Source organism: Talpa europaea (assembly GCF_964194135.1).
Source record: "Talpa europaea genome assembly, chromosome: 13".
Lineage (NCBI taxonomy): Eukaryota > Metazoa > Chordata > Mammalia > Eulipotyphla > Talpidae > Talpa > Talpa europaea.
Genome location: NC_140080.1, coordinates 48,151,253 through 48,172,197, shown reverse-complemented (window position 1 = coordinate 48,172,197; position 20,945 = coordinate 48,151,253). Strand labels below are relative to the sequence as shown.

Sequence of the window (20,945 nt, the reverse complement as noted above, 5' to 3'; positions counted from 1 at the left end):
GGATGCAGTCCTGAAATTCTTGCAAGGAACACATGGAATTGCATGGAAATTACTTAAATCTCACAATCATAATTTTTACATTATTTAAAGTATTAAAAAGTAATAAACTTTCTATATAAATCACAAAGCATTAATTCATTTTTAATCTTACTAAAATACTGCTTCCAAGTTCCCTATTTTATTCAACACCAAGACAGCTCCACAGAAGCTCAAAACATTTAAATGATTTGTTTATTGTGACACATCAGGCTGGATTATGAATTTAAAAATTCTAAATTGGGCCTCCCCTGGTGGCACAGCAGTTGAGCACTGGGCTGCGAAGTTGCCCTCAGCCTCTACAGCACCGGTTCGATCCCCAGCCACTGGCGAGGGTCCCACATGACGCGCAGACCTCTCCTGCTGCCCACTGCTCCCCTCAGCAGTGTACTTCAGTCTTTCTGCCTGTTCTGCTCCCCGCTCTGGCTCTGGTGAATCCTCTCACCCTCCTGCGCTTCTGACAGTACCCAGTCCTTGTATAAATAAATAAATCTTTAAAAAAAAAATCTAAATTTAAACTATTTCCTATTAAGGCTGTGAAACTTAGCTAACTCAATATCACAAATAATAATACAGAAAAATTTTAGAACTACGACAACTCTAATCTTTATAACACACCCTGACATTTTAAAAATATGAACAGGGTAAATGATTTTCCTTCACATTTTACTCTCCCTAAATATATATGAAAGATATAGCTATTCTTAATGCACCCCTGTCAGAAGACCAAGAACCTGGAGTAAGATAAGCCATCAAGTTAGTCTCGAACTGCAAAGCTGTTTTGTTAAGAACTGTTTGAACGGGTTTGTTAAGAACTGTTTGAACATTTCGCTTACCTCTGTTTCTGTGCATTGTGAATGTCCCAATTTACCTGTAATAAAAATACAAAGAGTTACTTTCGGATTTTAGCCTTTTTGTCATTGAGAGAAGTGTTTGTGTTACTCTGGGCATGGCTTTATTTATATCTATGAAAATCTATGCAAATAAAAGGTAATGGAATGATCAAATATGCTAGAAAGTCCTTCTTAGAGATTTAAGTTTCAATTGGCTTATAATAAAAAAAAAGACCAGAAAATATGCTTAATTGCATTAAGATATAAAACACATATAATGCTTAATATGCATATGTACAAATTAGTGAAAGTAAAAAAAAATAGTTTAAAGTTTTGCTTTCTTTTTAAAATACTTTCAAGGGCCTTCCCTAGTGGCACAGGTGGTTGAGCGCCGCGCTGTGCAGCTGTCTACAGCCTCTGCAGCGCCAGTTCGATCCCGGCCAGCCAGCGAGGGTCCCACATGGTGTGGCAGACCTCTCCTATTGCGCCCGCTGCTCTCCTCAGCAGTGGATTTCGTCAGCCTGCCTATTCTGCTCCCTGCTCTGTCTCTGGTGAATCCTCTCACCTTCCCACACATCTGGCATGTACCCCAGAGTTCTGGTATAAAATAAATAAATAAATCTAAAAAAATTAAAAAAAAAATACTTTCAAGGCATTTAAATGGTACTTTTAAAATCCTTTGAAATACCTTCAAAAGTTTTTTTAGACTCCTGCAGTTTTCCCTAAATATATTTCCAGCTTAAAGACAGTGATCACTTCAATGAAAGCAGAAATGTTTCAAATTTATTTTCCCTACCATGATGGTTCTCTAATACATGATTAGGCAAAACTGTGTAATTAATAATTCTTGCAATAGAGGATCACCTAAAGAATAACTGGAACCGAACAAAATTTGGCTGAACCAAGATTAACTTCATTGTTGAAATACCATACCAAGGAAAATATATGATTATATATTTCCATCAATTTGGGTAATTAAAACTACATTTAAAATACAGAAAGTTATTTTACATGAGAATCATTTATTAAATAGTTTCAACATAGAGATGACATTTATATTGGATACTAAAACATTTAATTTTCCAGTTTAAACTTTATAAATTTCATTGCCCTAAGTTCAAATATATGTTTACCTCTACCTCTTTCCATCCAACATTATCCTCCCTCTTAAACCCTTTTCTCCCTAGCCTACTACCCCCACACCACATCCAAAAGCAATTCTACCAGTTTGTGATTTTTTTCTAATGTTTAACTAGAATTTATATGACTTAGAGCAATGATGGTATCACCAAAAGAAAAAAGAAATCACAAATAATGTCTTTCATATCCCTCCCAACTCTTAAAATGGAGAATAAAGTTGAAACACACAATTTCTTTTATTATTTTTAATAAAATAATAAAAAGTATTATTTGTGAAGTACCATTTTCTTACATCCTTGTTAATTTTTTTATAGTATAGGATTTCTCCCTTCAGGTGTGGTCACTATAGCTTTCCCACCACCAAAGCACCCATAGTCCTCCACCATAGTCCACTGTGCTCTTCCCCACTTTTCCCCTTTGATACCAAAAGCAGACAAGGACATCACACAAAACTGCACAGCAATATTCCTGATGAACTCAGATGCAAAAATCCTCAACAAAATCTTAGTACCCAAATTCAATGTTAAAAGAATGAAACATCATAACCAAGTAGGATTTATTCCAGGGATACAAAGGTGGTCAACATACACAAATCACACCAACAAAAGATAAAGATCTCAAGTCATATCTGTTTATGATAAAAAATCTCCAAAAAATGGTGATAGAAGAAACATAATTAAACATAACAGAGACCATGTATGAAAAACACACATTTAACGTTATACTTGATAGTAAAAAGATGAAAACTTTTCCTCTAAGATCAGGTACAAGACAAGGATGTCCACTCTTATCACTACTATTCAACACAGTTCTGGAAGTCCTATTAGAATAATTAGGCAACAGAAAGAAGCAAAAAGGATCCAAACTGGCAAAGAATAAGTAAAACTATCGTAATTTTCAGAGTATATAATATACATAGAAAATCCTAAAGATTCCATTTAAAAACTATCTAGAGGGCCTCTCTGGTGGTGCAAGGGGTTAGGACACAAGCTATGAAGCTGTCTGCAGCCACTGTAGCATGAGTTTGATCCCCAGCCAGGGAGCTACCCACATGGTTCAGCAGACCTCTCCTCTCTCACCTGCTGCTCCCCTCAGCAGTATGTTTCAGTCAGTCTGCCTGTTCTGTTCCCCACTCTATCTCTGGTGAATCTTCTTATCCCCCACACCTCTGGCCAATACCCCAGTTCTTGTATGCATAAATAAATCCTTTTTAAAAAATTTTTTAAAAGATAAAAACTATCTAGAATCAGTCAGTACAATTAAGTGGCAGGCTACAAAAAAATCAAAATACAAAAATGTATTGTATTACTATATTCAAACAATGACTTAAAAGAGAAAAAAAATCAAGAAAACAATCCATTTACAATTGCATCAAAAAGAAATAAGTACCTAGGTGTAAAATCAATAAAAACTTTAAGATATTGTTAAAAGAAATAGAAGATACCAAAAAAGGAAAGAAGTTTTGTACTCATGGGTTGAAAGAAGTAGCATTGTTAAAAAGCAATCCCCATCAAAATTCCTATGGCATTTTTTCAAGGAAATGGCTCAACTATTAGTGAAATTTGTATGGAACCACAAAAGATCTTGAATAGACAAAGGAATTCTAGCATAAAAGAAGAGTGGCGTTATAACATGCCTAGACTTTATACTGCAAAGCTATAGTAATCAAAACAGTATAGCACTGGACAAAAAAATAGACACACATAACAATGGCTCAGAACAGAAACTGCACTTAACATGGACAGTTAACTTACGACAAAGGAACCAAAAGCATACGATAAAGTCTCCAACAAATCTGGTGTGGCGAAATCTTGACACCCATATGCAAAAGAATGAAAATAATCCACTATCTCATACCACATATAAAAATTAAATCAAAATGAGTTAAAGACTTGGATATAAAATAAATAGAAGAAAATACAGGGAACACATTACACAACATTGGATTCAGTGAAAGCAATAGTCTTGACTACAATGGCAGAAGAAACAAAAGCAAAAATAATGGAATTTTATCAAGCTAAAAAGCTTCTGAAGAGTGAAAGAAACACACTAAAATGAAGACACCATACTGAATGGGAGAAAATATTTGCAGATCATCCAACAAGGGGCTGACATCTAAGACCTACATAGAACCACATAACTTGATAAAATAACTTATAATCCAATGAAAAAATGGGCAGAAGAGCTAAATAGACACTTCTCCAAAGAACACATACACTTGGCCAACAGATACATGAAAATTGTTCATCACCACTTTTCATCAGGGAAATCTGAATCAAAACCATAATAAGATCCCACCTCACACCTGTAAGAATGACCTCAAGAGAACAGAAGCAACAAGTGCTGGCAAAAGTGTGGAGAAAAGGAACCATAATAGACTATTGGTGGGAACATAGATTGGTCCAGTCCCTATGAAAATAGTAAGCATTTTGAGGTTCCTCAAAATATTAAAAATAGATCTATGATAGGTTCTAGCAATTTCACTTTTAGGTAGCTATCTGACGTATATGAGAACACAAATATGAAGGGATATATGCACTCCTCCATTCTGTACAGCACTGTTTGCAATAGTCAAATTATGCAAACAACCTAAGTGCCAAATATCAAATGAGTGTATTAAGAAGATATGGGAGATACACAAATACACACACACACACACACACGCACGCGTGCACACTGGAATACTATTCAGCTACAAAAAATAAAAAAAAAGAAACCTTGCAAGAAGGTTTCATAATCCTGGAAAGGATTATGGTGAGACATCAGAAGGAGATGACAAATACTGTGTGAGTTCATTTATATGTGGAATATGAAGAAACAAAGCAAAGGAAAAACAAACCAAAATAAACTCTTGGAATCTGACTGCATAATTAAGGTTACCAGAGGGAGGTAGTTAAGCTAAAGGCAGAGGGCAGGTAGTTGAGCGAAAGGCAGTGGACTGTGGTGGTAGATTATTGAGACTTTCTTTGATGGTGGGTATAGTGTGGTAATATACATCTGGAAAGGTGGGAACCTAATACCCTTAAATCAAACACTGTTGTAAGCCAACATTTAATTAAAAAAATAAATTTAAAAAGCTAAAAAATAGGGACCTCCCTGGTGGTGCAAGGGGTTAAGAAGTAACCTATGAAACTGTCCTCAGCCTCCACAGCATGAGTTCGATCCCCCGGCAGGCCAGGCAGCTACCCCCATGGTGCGGCAGACCATTCCTGACTCACCCGCTGCTCCCCTCAGCAGTGTACTTCAGTTAATCTGCCTGTTCTGTTCCCCACTCTGTCTCTGGTGAATCCTCTCACCGCCCCCACACACACCTCTGGTCTGTAACCCAGCTCTTATATGCATAAATAATTTTTTTAAAAAAAGCTAAAAAAGAAAATAATTTCATGTCTTGTGCCAATTCTAACTGAATGCTATCTTTAGAAGAATCTAAGAGCAAGAATAGTGTGGAGGTACCCACCAGTTGGCAAGGTTTGCCATGGCAAGAGAAGGCATAGGGGCATATTTGACACTTTTGGTTAGAAGATGACATAACAGAAGTTTTTGTAAACTGTGATTTGGATAAAAATTTTCCCTAGTGATATTATTTCAGTTGACTGCTTAAATTTTGAGACCTAAAAAATACACTGAAATCACAGCACTATAAAACTTTTTTCAAGAATAAAGGCGTCCCTTAGGGCGTCCCTGGTGCCTCAGGGGTTAAGCAGAGCACTGTGAAGCTGACCACAGCCTCTGCAGCATGAGTTCAATCCCCAGCCAGCCAGCCAGGGAGCTACCTACATGGCACAGCAGACCTCTCCAGTCTCACCCACTGCTCCCCTCAGCAGTGTATTTCAGTCAGTCTTCCTATTCTGTTCCTCACTCTGTTGCTGGTGAATCCTCTCGCCTCCTCCCCATGGACCTCTGACCTGTACCCCAGTTCCTGTATGCATAAATAAATGAATTTAAAAAATAAAATATTAACAGCAAAAAGTTATTAAAAGGTAAAAAAGTACTATGTATTGCGCAGAAATTAAATAGATTATTTCATTTTCCTATACATGAAACAGATAATGCCCCCTTTTTCTCTTTTTCAAAAGAGCTTTTTTTTTTCTTGTAGTTTTGTTTTTTGTTTTTTTAAAGATTTATTTATTTATTTATACAGCACTGGGTACAGTCAGAAATGTGGGAGGGTGAGAGAATTCACCAGAGCCAGAGCGGGGAACAGAACAGGCAGACCGACGAAATACACTGCTGAGGGGAGCAGCAGGTGGCAGGAGAGATCTGTGCACCATGTGGGACCCTCGCCAGCGGCCAGGGATCAAACTGGCGCTGCAGAGGCTGCGGGCAGCTTCCCAGACCAGTGCTCAACTGCTGCGCCACCAGGGGAGGCCCTCAAAAGAGCTCTTTATAGACTCTTTCACCGCACTGTCTGGTCTTTCAAATATTTTCAACCCTTTATGCCACTGGATTATAAATCTTGAAAAACCATTAAATGTAATGTCTACAATTAAAATTAAGTAAATAAGTTTATTTTGGACCAGAAAATAAAAATAATATATAACATTTATATGGAAATCACTTAAAACTACAAATGGTGATAAAATACTAATTAACTTTGCCTGACATTCTCCTGGGCTGTTCACAGCACATTATAATCTATGCTAAAAAGCAAGTATAGCACCTAATCTATGCTTAAAAACCAAGGCAGGCAACTAAGATCCAATGACAGTATGAAGATCTAACTTTAGATTCTCTCAAACACAAGAATCATTCTATGAACTTCCAAACATTATTAAGACTTTTAAAGAAGTTCTTTATCCATAGTAAAAGTATATTTTTATAGTTCAAAGAAGCTGATAAAAATGCCCTTCCATAAATTTCCTTATTTGATTCTCACAACAATTATATAAGAAGGATTGGACATATATTACTTCATTTACAGTAAAAGAAATAGAGTCGGCGGCTTGTCTGAGGTTATAACCAGTGATAAGTTTCAGAGTCAAGAATCAAACCAGGTCTGCAACTACTTTCCATGTTACCATGTGACATTAAACAGCTGATTTACAACCTCTTGGAAGAGCAAAGGAATTTGGTAGGAATCAGCAAGACTTCATGGGGAAAATACTTTTTCTGGGCCAATTTAATTTCCAATAAATATTAGTCCTCATCTTCCTATCCTATCCTGTCCCCCCTGCTTTCACTGAGATCCAAGCATCCAAATAGAAAGTCTGAGAACCTTCATCTTCCTCACCCCCACACTGAAAACCAAAGAACTATGTCCTGGTCTATTTTCTAACTCATTTTCAATCTGACACTTTCTCCCCATTCCTACTGCCCTCCATCAGCTCCTTTATGAACAGCAATAATATTCCCTACTGGTTTGGGAACTTAATGATCTAACGCTAGTATGAAATATCTATTGGTATCCTTGTCCTCACTTTCACTCCATTCAATCTTTTACAAAGTTATTCTACATAAGTTTTAGAAAGCTATCTTTCCAAAAAGAGTAATCTGCTTACATCATTTTCCTGCTTAAAATTTTTCTATGGCTCTCCATTGCCTATACAGACTATAAATACAAACTCTAGAGTGCGGACAAAAAGTCCCTCATAACCTAATCCCAGCTAACATACCTTTCCAGCCTGTCTCATCTTCCACCACTCCCACACACATCCTATGCTCCAGGCATAGTGGACGCCCACTGCAGAGAAGACAAACAGGTTCAACCTCACGTGTCAACTCCAAATAATTGCTAATGACTGCCTGAAGCAAAATGTTGAGAACTCTGAAGCTGCTTATAAATTTAACAGCAAAAATGCAATGACTAAGTGGTCTGTTTTTGGTATAAGGGAGTGGATGTCAGCACAAATTCCACACTAATAATCAATGCACGGTTGTTTCTTGAATAGTTCTTCCACATTTCTTTACCTCTGTACTTACTTTTGCTACTGCTTAACATGTTCTTCCTTTAAACCACTGCTCATCAATCCTTCAAATCTCAGGACAAAAGATGACCTCTCTTGTGGGCTCCAGTTTTCTGCACATGATGATCTTATTTTGGAATTATTTTTTGTGTACATCTTGAAGGAATAGATGCACTTCATTTCTCTTTGTACCTTCAACACCTGACACAGTGCACTCAGAAGGTACTCAATTACTGGTGGCATGAATAAATGAAATCATGTAACAGAGGATTCCTCTAATAGGATATTTTTACTAAAATCTAAAAAGATATGACCACGCCTAGGACCAAATAGCCCATTCTGACTGCAGTAACATTCCTCTCTCTCTCTCTCTCTCTCTCTCCCCCCCCCGTCTTGGAAATTCAAGATATAAGAGCATACACTACTAGATGGGAATCTGGCTTCCAATTAAAAATGGCAGGGGAAAAAATGGAAAATATGAATGAAAGGAAAACAGATTCAATTCTAAAAAAACAATACATAACACAGGTGGCAAAAAAAGATGAGAATCCAAGAAAGTTTTCATAAGCTAAATATGGGTCAGCAAATCCTGTTTTTATTATGTATATATCCTTTCATATACATGACACTAGTCAAATTTATTTAATTTATATTAACGCCCAGATTGGTTTTAATTTTTAAGGTCTGATATAATAATCATTTTGGAAAAATGCGACATCCACTAAACACTGAACATACAAGTACACTTTGAACCATCAATTCCATTTTTCCATACCATCAATTCCATACACATTCAACACAGATAAATTTGTTCACTAAAAGTCATATCTAATAATGTTCATAGTATTATTCAAAATATCCAAAAACTGGATGTCCAAATGTAAAATCCAAAAACTCAAACATCCAGTAAGAGTAAAATAGGTAAATATGGTATATTCATATGATGGAATCTGATACAAAAATGTGAATGAACATACTACAACATATATACATATGTAAACACACACACATATACACATATATGTAACAATATAGCTCAATGTCACTAAGTTCAAAGAAAGAAATTAGACATACAGGTGTGTAACACTGGCTGATTTTATGTAAATTTAAACACAAGCAAAACTCAGGGTGTCAGAAGTCATGATAGTGGTGACAATTGGAGTGGTTGGTAACTGAAAGGTTGCAAAGTCAGGCTTTCTGGGATGCTAACAATGTTTGGTTCCTTGAACTGCATCCTGGTTGCAAGAGAGTATTCACATTCTGAAAATTCATCCTTAATGATTTCTGCACTTTTCTGTAACACTTTTAAATTTCGCTTTAAAAATGATGACAACAAAATAGAGGTATTTGCAGATTAACAAAAACTGAGTCAATTCAACGGTGACAGACTGGCACTGAAGTAAATACTAAAGGGAGTTCTTCAGGCAGGAGGAAAATGAACCAAGAAGAAAGTATAGTAATGAAGGAAGAAACAAAGAATATGGAAAGAACAAGTGTATGGCATGATCTAAATAAATATTAAATTGTACAAAAATACTCTTGTATTTAGTATCTATGACAAACTAAAACACATGCAAACTATCAATAGAAAGCAAAAGGAAACAAATGAAATTAGTGTTCTAAGATATATGCATTGTCTAAAGAGTAACACGAGCAGTAATTTACACAAGAACTTAAGTCAATAATGCGAACTGTAAAGCAACTACTAACAGTAAAAGAAGGAAGAAATTTTAACAATTAAAAATATTTGAAAAGAAGATATGGGAATAGAGGGGGCGGAGCAACATGGCAACAAGGAGACGCTGCGAGTAAGATCTCCCATTAAAAAAAGTTAATAGGGAGGAAAAGCGGCAGATCCCAGTGAGAACTGGGACACGGAAGATAAACGGACGACTCCAGCAAACTACCGGAAGAAGAAAGTGGCCATAAAAAAGGACTAGAAGGGAGGAAAGCACAGAACCCTGCTCCCCTCCCCCACCCACAGAGGCGGCACTCTCCGACCGGCACAGAGGAGGAAAAAAACACACTAAAACGACCAAGAAGAACAAACTACGCAGCAAGCGGGACTGTGAGTGGAAAGGAACTATTGCAGCCACCACACCCCATGAACTGTAGCTTTGGAGAACCCTGCAGGATTCGCCGCGGCGGTAAGCGAATGGCTCCCGGCGCCATTAGAGAAGAACAAAGAGACTCTGGAGACGCTCGCACAGCCCAGGGCCGGCCAGTAAGCTTGCGCGGAAAAGCGGCGCGCTTGGCACGCTTGAAAAGCAAACGCGGATCGGGATCGTGGCAGCCCAGGTCCCCGTGCCTGCGACCTAGGCTTGCAGGGAGACGCTCGGAGGCCCTCACTGGGGTGAAAGTCCCTCACTGAGTAAGCAGGAACCAGGCGCCCAGGCACGGGAGTGGGGTGCAAAAGGCGCCATTCCCGCGCCACTAAACTGGGCTACAGCCCGCGTCCTGGACCTGAGGGCTTTGAACTGAGACCCGGGGCACGAAGTTCGGGGTGTGGGTTCTCCACGACGTGGGGCACAAGGCAGACACAGCATCCCAAAGCCGTTGAGGTTTACCCTACCATTCCCGCTCTGTTCCCTGTCCCACGGGATGGGGGGGGGGGCGAAAAACAGCCCCCAAAGGACAATAGGAGAGATCTCTGGCGCCAGCTAGCGACCAGAAAGAAAAAGTCACTAACACCCCATAGAACAGGGAAATTTCTTAAGTCTGCTTGAAAAGGGCAAAAGGCTCCCAGAGGAGACAGTGGCCAGCTGGGAAGTTAGCCCACGCCAGGCCCCTTCCGACCAGCAGTCTGAGCCCACAGAGGGAACAGGCACCCACGGCCGGGCCAGACAGGGCGCGCAGAAGAGTGTGCCTGAGACCGGATGCTCAGGGACTGAGTCCCGCATTGCCATTTTAGAACAGAGACATTTCTTCAGTAAAGTCTTCCTGAAACCAGCAGAAAGCTCCCTCAGAAGCCAGAGATGGCTCCTGGAGGAGCCAGAGGGGAGCAGAGAAGTTCACCCAAGATGCCGGCCAGTCCGAGCAACACAGTGTCCCAATGCATACAACAAATTAGAAAACAGACAGTAGGGAGTAGAAGAACCACACGCAACCTAGCAATTCCTCAGGAAAAAAGCACACCACAAAAAGAAAACCACCCCCCAGATTGCAACGACAGTAACTTGGAAGAACTTCTGAGCCTTCCAGAAAGAGAATTTAAAATTGCCGTGATTAAAAAAATGACAGAACTCAAAGGAAAACAATGATCAGAAGAAGGAAATTGAGTCCCTAAAGAGGGAAGCAAAGGAAACGCAGGGGATCAAAGAATTAATGGAGGAACTAAAGAACTCTGGGAAAAGGAATGAAAGCAGAATGGATGAAATGGAATAACGAATAAGTACTCTTGAAGACAGAGAAATAAAAAGAACCAAAACAGAAAAGGAAAGAGAAGTACGAAGGAAAAAGAACGAAGAAAGACTTAGGGAACTATCTGACTCCATGAGAAAAGGAAATATAAGAGTTATAGGAATTCCAGAAGGAGAGGACAGAGATGTAGGAACAGAGAAAATATTCATGGATATAATTGAAGAGAACTTCCCAAATGCGAAGAAGGAGCTGAAAATTGATATACAAGAAGCAAGAAGAACACCAAACTTGCACGACGAAAGGAAAAATACAGCAAGACACATAATAGTAAAGCTCCCAAGAATCCAGGACAAGGAAAAAATAATGAAGCTGAAAGAGGGAAGAAACAGATAACATTCAAACGAAAACCAATCAGGCTGACATGAGACTTCTCTGAAGAAACACTACGGGCAAGGAGAGAGTGGAGGGACATAGTCAACAGACTCCAAGAAAACAGATGCCAACCAAGAATACTTTATCCCGCAAAGCTCTCCTTCCTCTATGAAGAAAGAATAAGGACCTTCCCAGACAAACAGAAACTCTGGAATTTCATTACGACTAAACCCCCACTCCAAAAAATACTACAAGGAATCCTAAAGCCAGAACCTCAGAGGGAAGAATAACAACAAAAGAAGGCCAAAAAAAAAAAAGTTATTAAAAGAATAAATAAAATCAAAGGAAAGACAAACACAATGGCAAATACAAATGCTAACATATCAATATTAACTCTAAATGTAAATGGACTGAACTCTTCAATAAAAAGACACAGAGTTGCAGCCCTGATTAAGAAACAAAACCCAACCTTTTGCTGTCTCCAGGAAACACATTTAGCTACAAAAGATAAAAATAGGCTCAAAGTTAAAGGATGGAAAACAATCCTACAAGCAAATGGACCAAAAAAGAAAGCAGGAACAGCTATACTTATATCAGATAAAACAGACTTCAAACTCAAAAAAAATAAAAAGAGACCCCAATGATCACTACATCATGATCAAGGGGACAATACTTCAAGAAGAAATAACACTCATTAACATATACTCACCAAACGAAGGAGCACCAAAATATATCAGAGAACTGTTGTCCTCTCTGAAAACAGACATCAGAGAAAACACATACGTAGTGGGAGACTTCAACACACCACTATCAACAATGGATAGATCAACAAGACATAAAATAAGTAAAGAAACTAAAGCTCTAAATAAGGACCTAGAACATTTGGGCTTAACAGACATCTATAGAACACTAAACCCCAAAAAAACGGAGTACACATTTTTCTCAAGCGCACACGGATCATTCTCCAGGATCGATCACATACTAGGGCACAAGACAAACATCAACAGATACCCCAAGATTGAAATCATACCAAACATCTTTTCTGACCATGAAGGCATCATACTAGAAATAAACCATAAAAAGAAGGCAAGGAACTTTCCTACCTCATGGAGATTAAAAACCACACTACTGGAAGACCACTGGACTAATAAGGAGATCAAAGAAGAAATTAAAAAATTCTTTGAATTGAATGACAAGGAGGACACCAATATCCTAAATGTATGGGATGCAGCAAACGCAGTAATAAGAGGAAAATATATAGCAATAGAAGCTCACATCAAGAAACAAGAAAGAACTCAAAGAAACAACCTAATCTCGAAGCTCAAAGATCTAGAAAAAGAACAACAAAAAAACCCCAAAACCAGTAGAAGAAAAGAAATAATAAAAACCAAAGCAGAAATAAATGAAATTGAAACTAAAAAAACAATCCAAAAGAACAATGAAACCAAGAGCTGGTTCTTTGAAAAAATCAATAAAACAGACAAACCCCTAGCCAGGCTCACAAAGGAAAAAAGGGAGAAAGCACAAATAAACAGGATCACAAATGAAAGAGGAGAAATCACAACGGACACAGCAGAAATCAAAAGAATAATCAGTAACTACTATGAACAGTTATATGGAAACAAGTTCAAAAATCTAGAGGACATGGACAAATTCCTACAACTCTACAATCACCCAAAGCTAGATAAAGAAGAAATAGAACACCTAAACAGACCAATTACTATTAGCAAAATTGAAATGGTAATCAAAAACCTCCCCAAAAACAAAAGCCCAGGACCTGATGGATTTACAAATGAATTCTACCAAACATTCAGAGACGAATTAGTGCCTATCCTTCACAAACTCTTCCAAAAAATTGAGAAGGAAGGGACAATACCAAACACGTTCTATGAAGCCAACATTACACTAATACCAAAACCAAACAAGGACAACACAAAAAAGGAAAACTGCAGGCCAATCTCCCTAATGAACACTGATGCAAAAATCCTCAATAAAATTTTAGCTATCAGAATCCAACAATGTGTCCATAAGATAATTCACCATGACCAAGTAGGATTCATTCCAGGGACACAAGGATGGTTCAACATCCGAAAATCAATCAACGTTATCCAACACATCAACAAAAAGAAATGTAAAAACCATATGATAATATCAATAGATGCTGAGAAAGCTTTCGACAAAGTGCAACACGCATTCATGATAAAAGCTCTTGAAATTCTTGGGATACAAGGAACATATCTCAACATCATAAAGGCCATTTATGACAAGCCAACAGCCAGTATCATTCTCAATGGTGAAAAGCTGAAAGCAATTGCATTAAGATCTGGAACAAGACAAGGATGTCCACTCTCACCACTGCTCTTCAATATAATACTGGAAGTCCTAGCCAGAGCAATAAGACAAGAGAAAGACATCCAAGGAATCCAAATAGGAAAAGAAGAAGTCAAACTATCACTATTTGCAGATGATATGATAATATACATAGAGAACCCCAAAAACTCCACAGAAAAACTAATTCAACTCATCAATCAGTTCAGTAAAGTGGCAGGATACAAAATCAACACGCAAAAGTCAGTAGCCTTCCTATACACAAACAATAAATCTGAAGAAAAAGAAATAAAAAAAAACCATCCCTTTTATTATCGAAACAAAAAAAAATCAAATATTTGGGAATAAATCTAACAAAAGAGGTAAAGGACCTATACAAAGATAACTATAAAACACTGTTAAAAGAAATAGAAGAAGACACAAAGAAATGGAAAGACATCCCCTGCTCATGGATTGGAAGAATAAACATTATTAAAATGGCCATCCTACCAAAAGCAATCTACAGATTCAATGCTATTGCAATCAAAATTTCAATGTCATTCTTCAAAGAAATAGAACAATTATTGATGAAATTCATATGGAATCACAAAAAACCCTGAATAGCCAAAGCTCTCCTAAAAAAAAAGAAGGGAATGGAGGCATCACACTCCCAGACTTCAAACTATACTACAAAGCCATAATCATCAAAACTGCATGGTACTGGAACAAGAACAGACACACAGACCAATGGAATCGAAGAGAAAATCCAGAAATAAACCCAGAGATTTATGGTCAACTAATCTTTGACAAAGGAGTAAAGACTATGCATTGGAGCAAAGAAAGTTTGTTCAATAAATGGTGCTAGGAAAACTGGGTCGCTACATGCAAAAGAATGAAGGTTGACCACTACCTCACACCATACACAAAAATCAACTCAAAATGGATTAAAGAACTAGACATAAGACCTGAAACCATAAAATATATAGAAGGAAATATAGGCGAAACACTATGTGATTTGCACATCAAAGACATCTTTACAGACACATCACCCAAAGCAGTGATAGTGAAGGCAAAGATAAACAGCTGGGACTACATCAAATTAAAGAGCTTCTGCACAGCAAAAGAGACAATAACAGAAACAAAGAGAAACCCCACCGACTGGGAGAACATTTTTGCACACAACACTAATGATAAAGGACTGATCACAAAAATCTGCAAAGAGCTGATGAGACTCAACACAAACAAAGAAAATAATCCAGTCAAAAAATGGGCAGAAGAGCTAAAAAGAAGCTTCTCTGAAGAAGAAATGCAAATGGCCAACAGGCATATGAAAAAATGTTCAACATCACTTGTCATCAGGGAAATGCAAATCAAAACTACCATGAGATACCATCTTACACCAGTGAGAATGGCACATATCAAAAAAACTAGCAACAACAAGTGTTGGCGAGGGTGTGGAGAAAAAGGAACTCTTCTGCACTGTTGGTGGGAGTGCAAACTGGTCCAACCACTATGGAGAGCTGTGTGGAGATTTCTTGACCTACTAAACATAGAGCTTCCATATGATCCAGCAATTCCACTCCTAGGTATTTACCCAAAGGACACAGAAACATCAATTCCAAAGAACACCTGCACCCCTATGTTTATAGCAGCACTATTTACAATAGCTAAGCTTTGGAAACAGCCCAAATGCCCAAAAATAGATGACTGGATTAAGAAGATGTGGTACATATATACCATGGAATATTACTCAGCATTCAAAAAAGATAAACACATGTAATTTGCAGCAACATGGATGGCGCTGGAAGGGATCATGCTCAGCGAAATAAGCCAGAAAGAAAAAGAAAAATACCGGATGGTCTCACTCATAGCAGGAATCTAGAAAACTTAAATAAGGGACCAGAAAAATGAATAACTATAAGAAAGCGAAAATCAAAATCAACAAAAAACTATGAACCAGAGACACTTTTTGGGGGGTGAGGGGCGGGAGGGGAGGGATTGGGGTCATAATGGAGGGGTTGCAATTGTATGGGGAATATAAAAATAAAATTTATTATTTAAAAAAAAAAGAAGGTATGGGAATATAAATAAATATAGAACTAGTGGAACAAATAGAAAACATTTAATATGGCATAATCAGTATTTATATTAAATATAAATTAATTGCATAATCCAATTAAAAATTAAAGATTATTATAGTAAAAAAAATCCAAACCATATCCTGCTTGTAAAAGATATCAATACATGTTAAATGTAAGAATATAAGAGCTGGAAGCAAAATTATGGAAAGGAATATACCGATACATATCATTAATTAAAGAAAGTTGGTATTATATAGGATATTATATAGGATATATATAGGATATTATATAATATATAGGATAATATATAATATAAAAGGGTCAGTCCACCAAGAAGACACTACAACTCTATTTGTATGCACCTAATAATATGGCCTTAATACATAAGTAAAAATTGAAAGAATAGGGCCTCCCCGGTGGCGCAGCGGTTGAGCGCTGGGTTGCGAAGCCTCTGCGGCCTCTGCGGCGCCGGTTCGTTCCCAGGCTGCTCCCTGTCCACCGCAGGAGGGTCCCACATGGCGCGCAGACCTCTCCTGCCGCCCGCTGCTCCCCTCAGCAGTGTACTTCGGTCCTTCTGCCTGCTCTGCTCCCCGCTCTGGCTCTGGTGAATTCTCTCACCCTCCCGCGCTTCTGACTGTACCCAGTGCATGTATAAACAAACAAACAAATAAATAAATATATAAAAATTCATGCCTCTTAAAAAAAAAAAAAAAAGAAAGAATAACCCATAGGTCAAAGAAGAAATCATAGTGAAAATTAGACAGCTGAACTCAATTATAATGAAATTATGATGTACTGAAACTTCTATTCAGTAAAACATACCTCTAACAAATATAAAAGGAAAAGCCAGTATTGGCGAAGTTATCATAATACATAAAACTGACAAATAGCTTATATCCAAAGTACATAAAAATCGTAACATATAAAAAATGAGAAAAGACATGAAACATAATAAAAGTAGATTAAGTTGTTTTCAGGGGATGGGACAGAGAGAGAATGGGCAGTTGTGCTTTACTGGTATAGAGTTTCTGTCTGTGTAATGAAAAAATTAGAAATAGTGGTGATAATTCACAATATTGTGAATGGAATTAATGCCATTAAAGTAAATGGTGAAAACTGTAACCTTTATGCCATATATATCTTATAAGAAAAAAATAGGAAAATAGAAAGCAGAAATTTCACATGCGGTATCTTCATGACGAATAAAGGCACTGAATATGATTAACCAACAGATAAATGTAACTTAAAACTATAATGAGATATGTACCATTATACACCCACAAGCAAAGCTAAACTTATTTAAAATGACATTTCCAAGTATTAAAGTATATTCCCAGATTGTTAGGAAGTTAAACTCAAGCAGTTTGGAAAAGTGCTTGGCAATATCTACTACAATTCAAGGGACAGATATGCAATATCCAGCATGTTTAGAGTAGTGTTAAGTGAAATATCTAAAAACTCCAAACAATTCATCAGTCCTTCAAAAGCAGAATGGCTATATTAATTTTGGTATTTTCACACAATTGACTACTATACAGTAGTTCTATATACTGTAGCAATGAGAACAAACTAACACTATATGCAACAACAAGTAATGTATCTATCTCACAAATATAATATTGAGTAAAATAAGTCAGACATACACACACACAAAAACACATGTTAAATTCCATCCACAAAGTTCATAAACAGAAAAATACAATCTATGGTAACAAAACCTACATGGAAGACTTCTGGGCTATTCATAATGTTCCCTTGTTCTTAATCAGATCAGTGTTTACATGACTGCATCATTAAATGATCTGTACATTTTTTTTAATGTGTATAATGAACTTCCAAAAGAAAAATGTCTGAGAAAAACTGGCAAAAGTCTAAAAAAGTAAGTTTTGACAAAGAATTGTCGAAAATAATTAGTTTAAACAGAAGAGAAATGGTTACTTAATTATCTTCAAATATATGCAGCAGTATATGCCAAAAAAATATATCCTTAATATATCCTGACCAACACTTCATTACCAGTCTATCATCAATAACACACAAAAAAATCTGTTGAACTCTTGTACAATTAGATGAAATATGATTTGATTGCATAAAATTTGATGACACATTTTTAAATGTATTTTCCTTGTATGATGAGAATAATGCAACCAGCAAAACAAAGAAGGGTATCATGGAATGTCTATGCTTGGTATTTTGAAAAACAACAGAACCAGTTAAACATTGACCTGAAAGCAGCAAAGACCAGAGAAGCCAATAAATTCAATGCAGGAAAAAACAAATCTTGCCTTGTCTTAATCCTGGTATACTACTACTTAAAAGTAACTATACAGAAGAAATTAAAATTCAGGAAAATATCACTTCTTACCCCAATTAATTTACACTGCTTTGTATATGCACAGTATTTTTCTGATGCCTAAAGTAATCATTATCCCATCTAATATTGAAATACTCGGCCAAGACCAAAAACCATTTGCCCAACTGTATTTTTCATCTCTTTGATTTGTTAAGACATTTAAGAACACAGAATCATTAATTCAAAAGGGCACCTGCACCCCTATGTTTATAGCAGCACTGTTTACAATAGCTAAGCTATGGAAACAACCCAAATGCCCAAAAATAGATGACTGGATCAAGAAGATGTGGTACATATACACAATGGAATATTACTCAGCAATCAAAAAAGATAAACTTGTGCAATTTGCAGCAACATGGATGGAGCTGGAAGGGATCATGCTCAGTGAAATAAGCCAGAAAGAAAAAGAAAAATACTGGATGGTCTTACTCATAGCACGAATTTAGAAAACCTAAATAAGGGACTAGGAAAAGATTAATTATAATAAAGCAAAATTCAAAATCAACAAGCAACTATAAACCAGAAACACACTATCACACTATGGGGGTGGGGGGAAGGGAAGGGGGGGTTAGGGTCAAAATAAGGGGGGCAGTAATTGTATGGGGAATATATCCAAGATGAAAATGCATACATTGTGCGAAAACAAAAAATGATGTAAAAAATATATTTTAAAAATCATAATATAGTGACTCTAAAATTAATTATGTATTAAGTACATTATCATTATAAAGAAAAGTTGTATGACAAAGGAACAGGGAGGGTGATTAGTTTTAATACCATTATTTCAAAAAGAAGTGATTGATGGGAAAGTATAGAGGCAATTTTTAAAAATAATTGTAGGAAATTTTATTATAGAGGCTATAACCATTTTAGTGACTAAAATACAGTAGAATGTTAGTTGCGCTAAAAAAAGGGGCTTATCACAAAGAGTGTATTCTATCTACATGTTGCACTTCAGAGCAGTAGTAGAAATGCATGTTTAACAGAATGGGGAAGTATTTCAACTGTGATTGATCGTCGATATTTTATATAGTTCTGTTACTGCTTTAGGGTCACCTCTAGCCAGAGTGTCCATAACTATTTGCAAGGGGGGTGGGGGGGAATGATCAAGAAATTTATTCCAAACCATTCTTAACCAGCCACATATATCAGTCAATCCATACTTGACTCTAAGTCACAGTTCACTGTCCTCCATTCAGTCCAGTATATCTAAGTTTGATATCCCAACTGGGCTCCTCTGGCTGCAGATCTTAAGTATCTTTCCCTCGTGACACTGCTTGTACAGACTGCTCTCTCTGAACCACTCTATTCAACCTGGTTCTATGACAGTCAATAAATAATCTATTAAATGAATGAATATGCAAACAGCAGTAGTCACACCAGTAAAAGCAAGATACCAGAAAGAAATAATTCCCAAACCTAACAGTTTGAATGCCAAAAAAATCTACTAAACCTCTTAACATTGGGCCTCCCTGGTGGCGCAGCAGTTGAGCGCTGGGCTGCAAAGCTGCCCGCAGCCTCTGCAGTTCTGGTTCGGATCCCCGGCCACCGGCGAGGGTCCCACATGGCACGCAGACTTCTCCTGCCGCCCGCTGCTCCCCTCAGCAGTGTTCTTCGTCAGCCTGCCTGTTCTGCTCCCCGCTCTGGCTGTGGCGAATTCTCTCACCCTCCCACGCTTCTGACTGTACCCAGTGCTTGTATAAATAAATCAATCTTTAAAATAAAATAAATTTCATATGTATTTATAAAAATTTAAAAAAATTTAAAAAATTAAAAAAATAAACCTCTCAACATTTAGATTCTTTTAGGTTAAAAACAAAATAAGCCCAACAGCAACAAGCACACTCAGTGCCGAGGTTCTTGGAAATATGTCTAGTTCCAGAACTAGAGAAAATACACAAAACATCAGCTTTGAAGTATCTCACAGTGTAAGAAGCAAGGATATGCTTAAAACCAAAAAGATGGCTGCATGTCAAATAAACAGAGGAGTCAAGCTGAAGGAGCTCCCAATGTGACACAGCTAGAACAACCTGAGCAACAAAATAAATGATGATGGATAACAAAGTATAAAATAAACCTGACTCCAAACTGATTGAATAAATGATTGAATAAATAAGTAAATGGGAGAGAAGGAAATCTTCCTTATAGAAGAATTCTAAATAATATTTAGTAAATATTCACTCCTTCAGGAGGAGGGTCCTTCCTTAAGTGCAAGCTGGATTTGGGAACTCCTTTCCAAAGACCATAAAAATGGTAAAAATAATTTCTTAGTGAAGAAACCTGACAAAGTTCACATCACCAGTAGTGTTGAGAGGATATCAATATGCCCCACCCAATGTGATGAGAGGAGTTCCTCACCTCTCTGGCATTCTTCCCCCAAACCTGTAACCCTAGTCTAGTCATGAAAACATCAGGCAAACCCAAATGGAGGCACAGTCTACAAAGCCCCTGACCAATACTCCTCAAGACTGTTTATCATCAAGGTCACAGGAAACAAGAAAAGTCTGAGAAGCTGTTAGAGACCAGACGAGACTAATGAGACATGTCAACTAAATGCAGT

At 37.3% G+C, this 20,945-nt stretch overlaps 1 protein-coding gene across 3 annotated transcripts in view; it reads right to left on the bottom strand.

The window, feature by feature from the left end:
• The window catches only part of SPIRE1 (spire type actin nucleation factor 1), a gene marked incomplete at both ends in the record, with an annotated part of 186,405 nt that overhangs the window by 160,036 nt on the left and 5,424 nt on the right, over positions 1-20,945 (bottom strand). For all 3 annotated transcript variants that reach the window (XM_084252095.1, XM_084252096.1, XM_084252097.1), the window contains one exon: positions 873-907. In XM_084252095.1, coding sequence (XP_084108221.1) covers positions 873-907 — 35 coding nt within the window. The remainder of the gene's footprint in view (positions 1-872; positions 908-20,945) is intronic.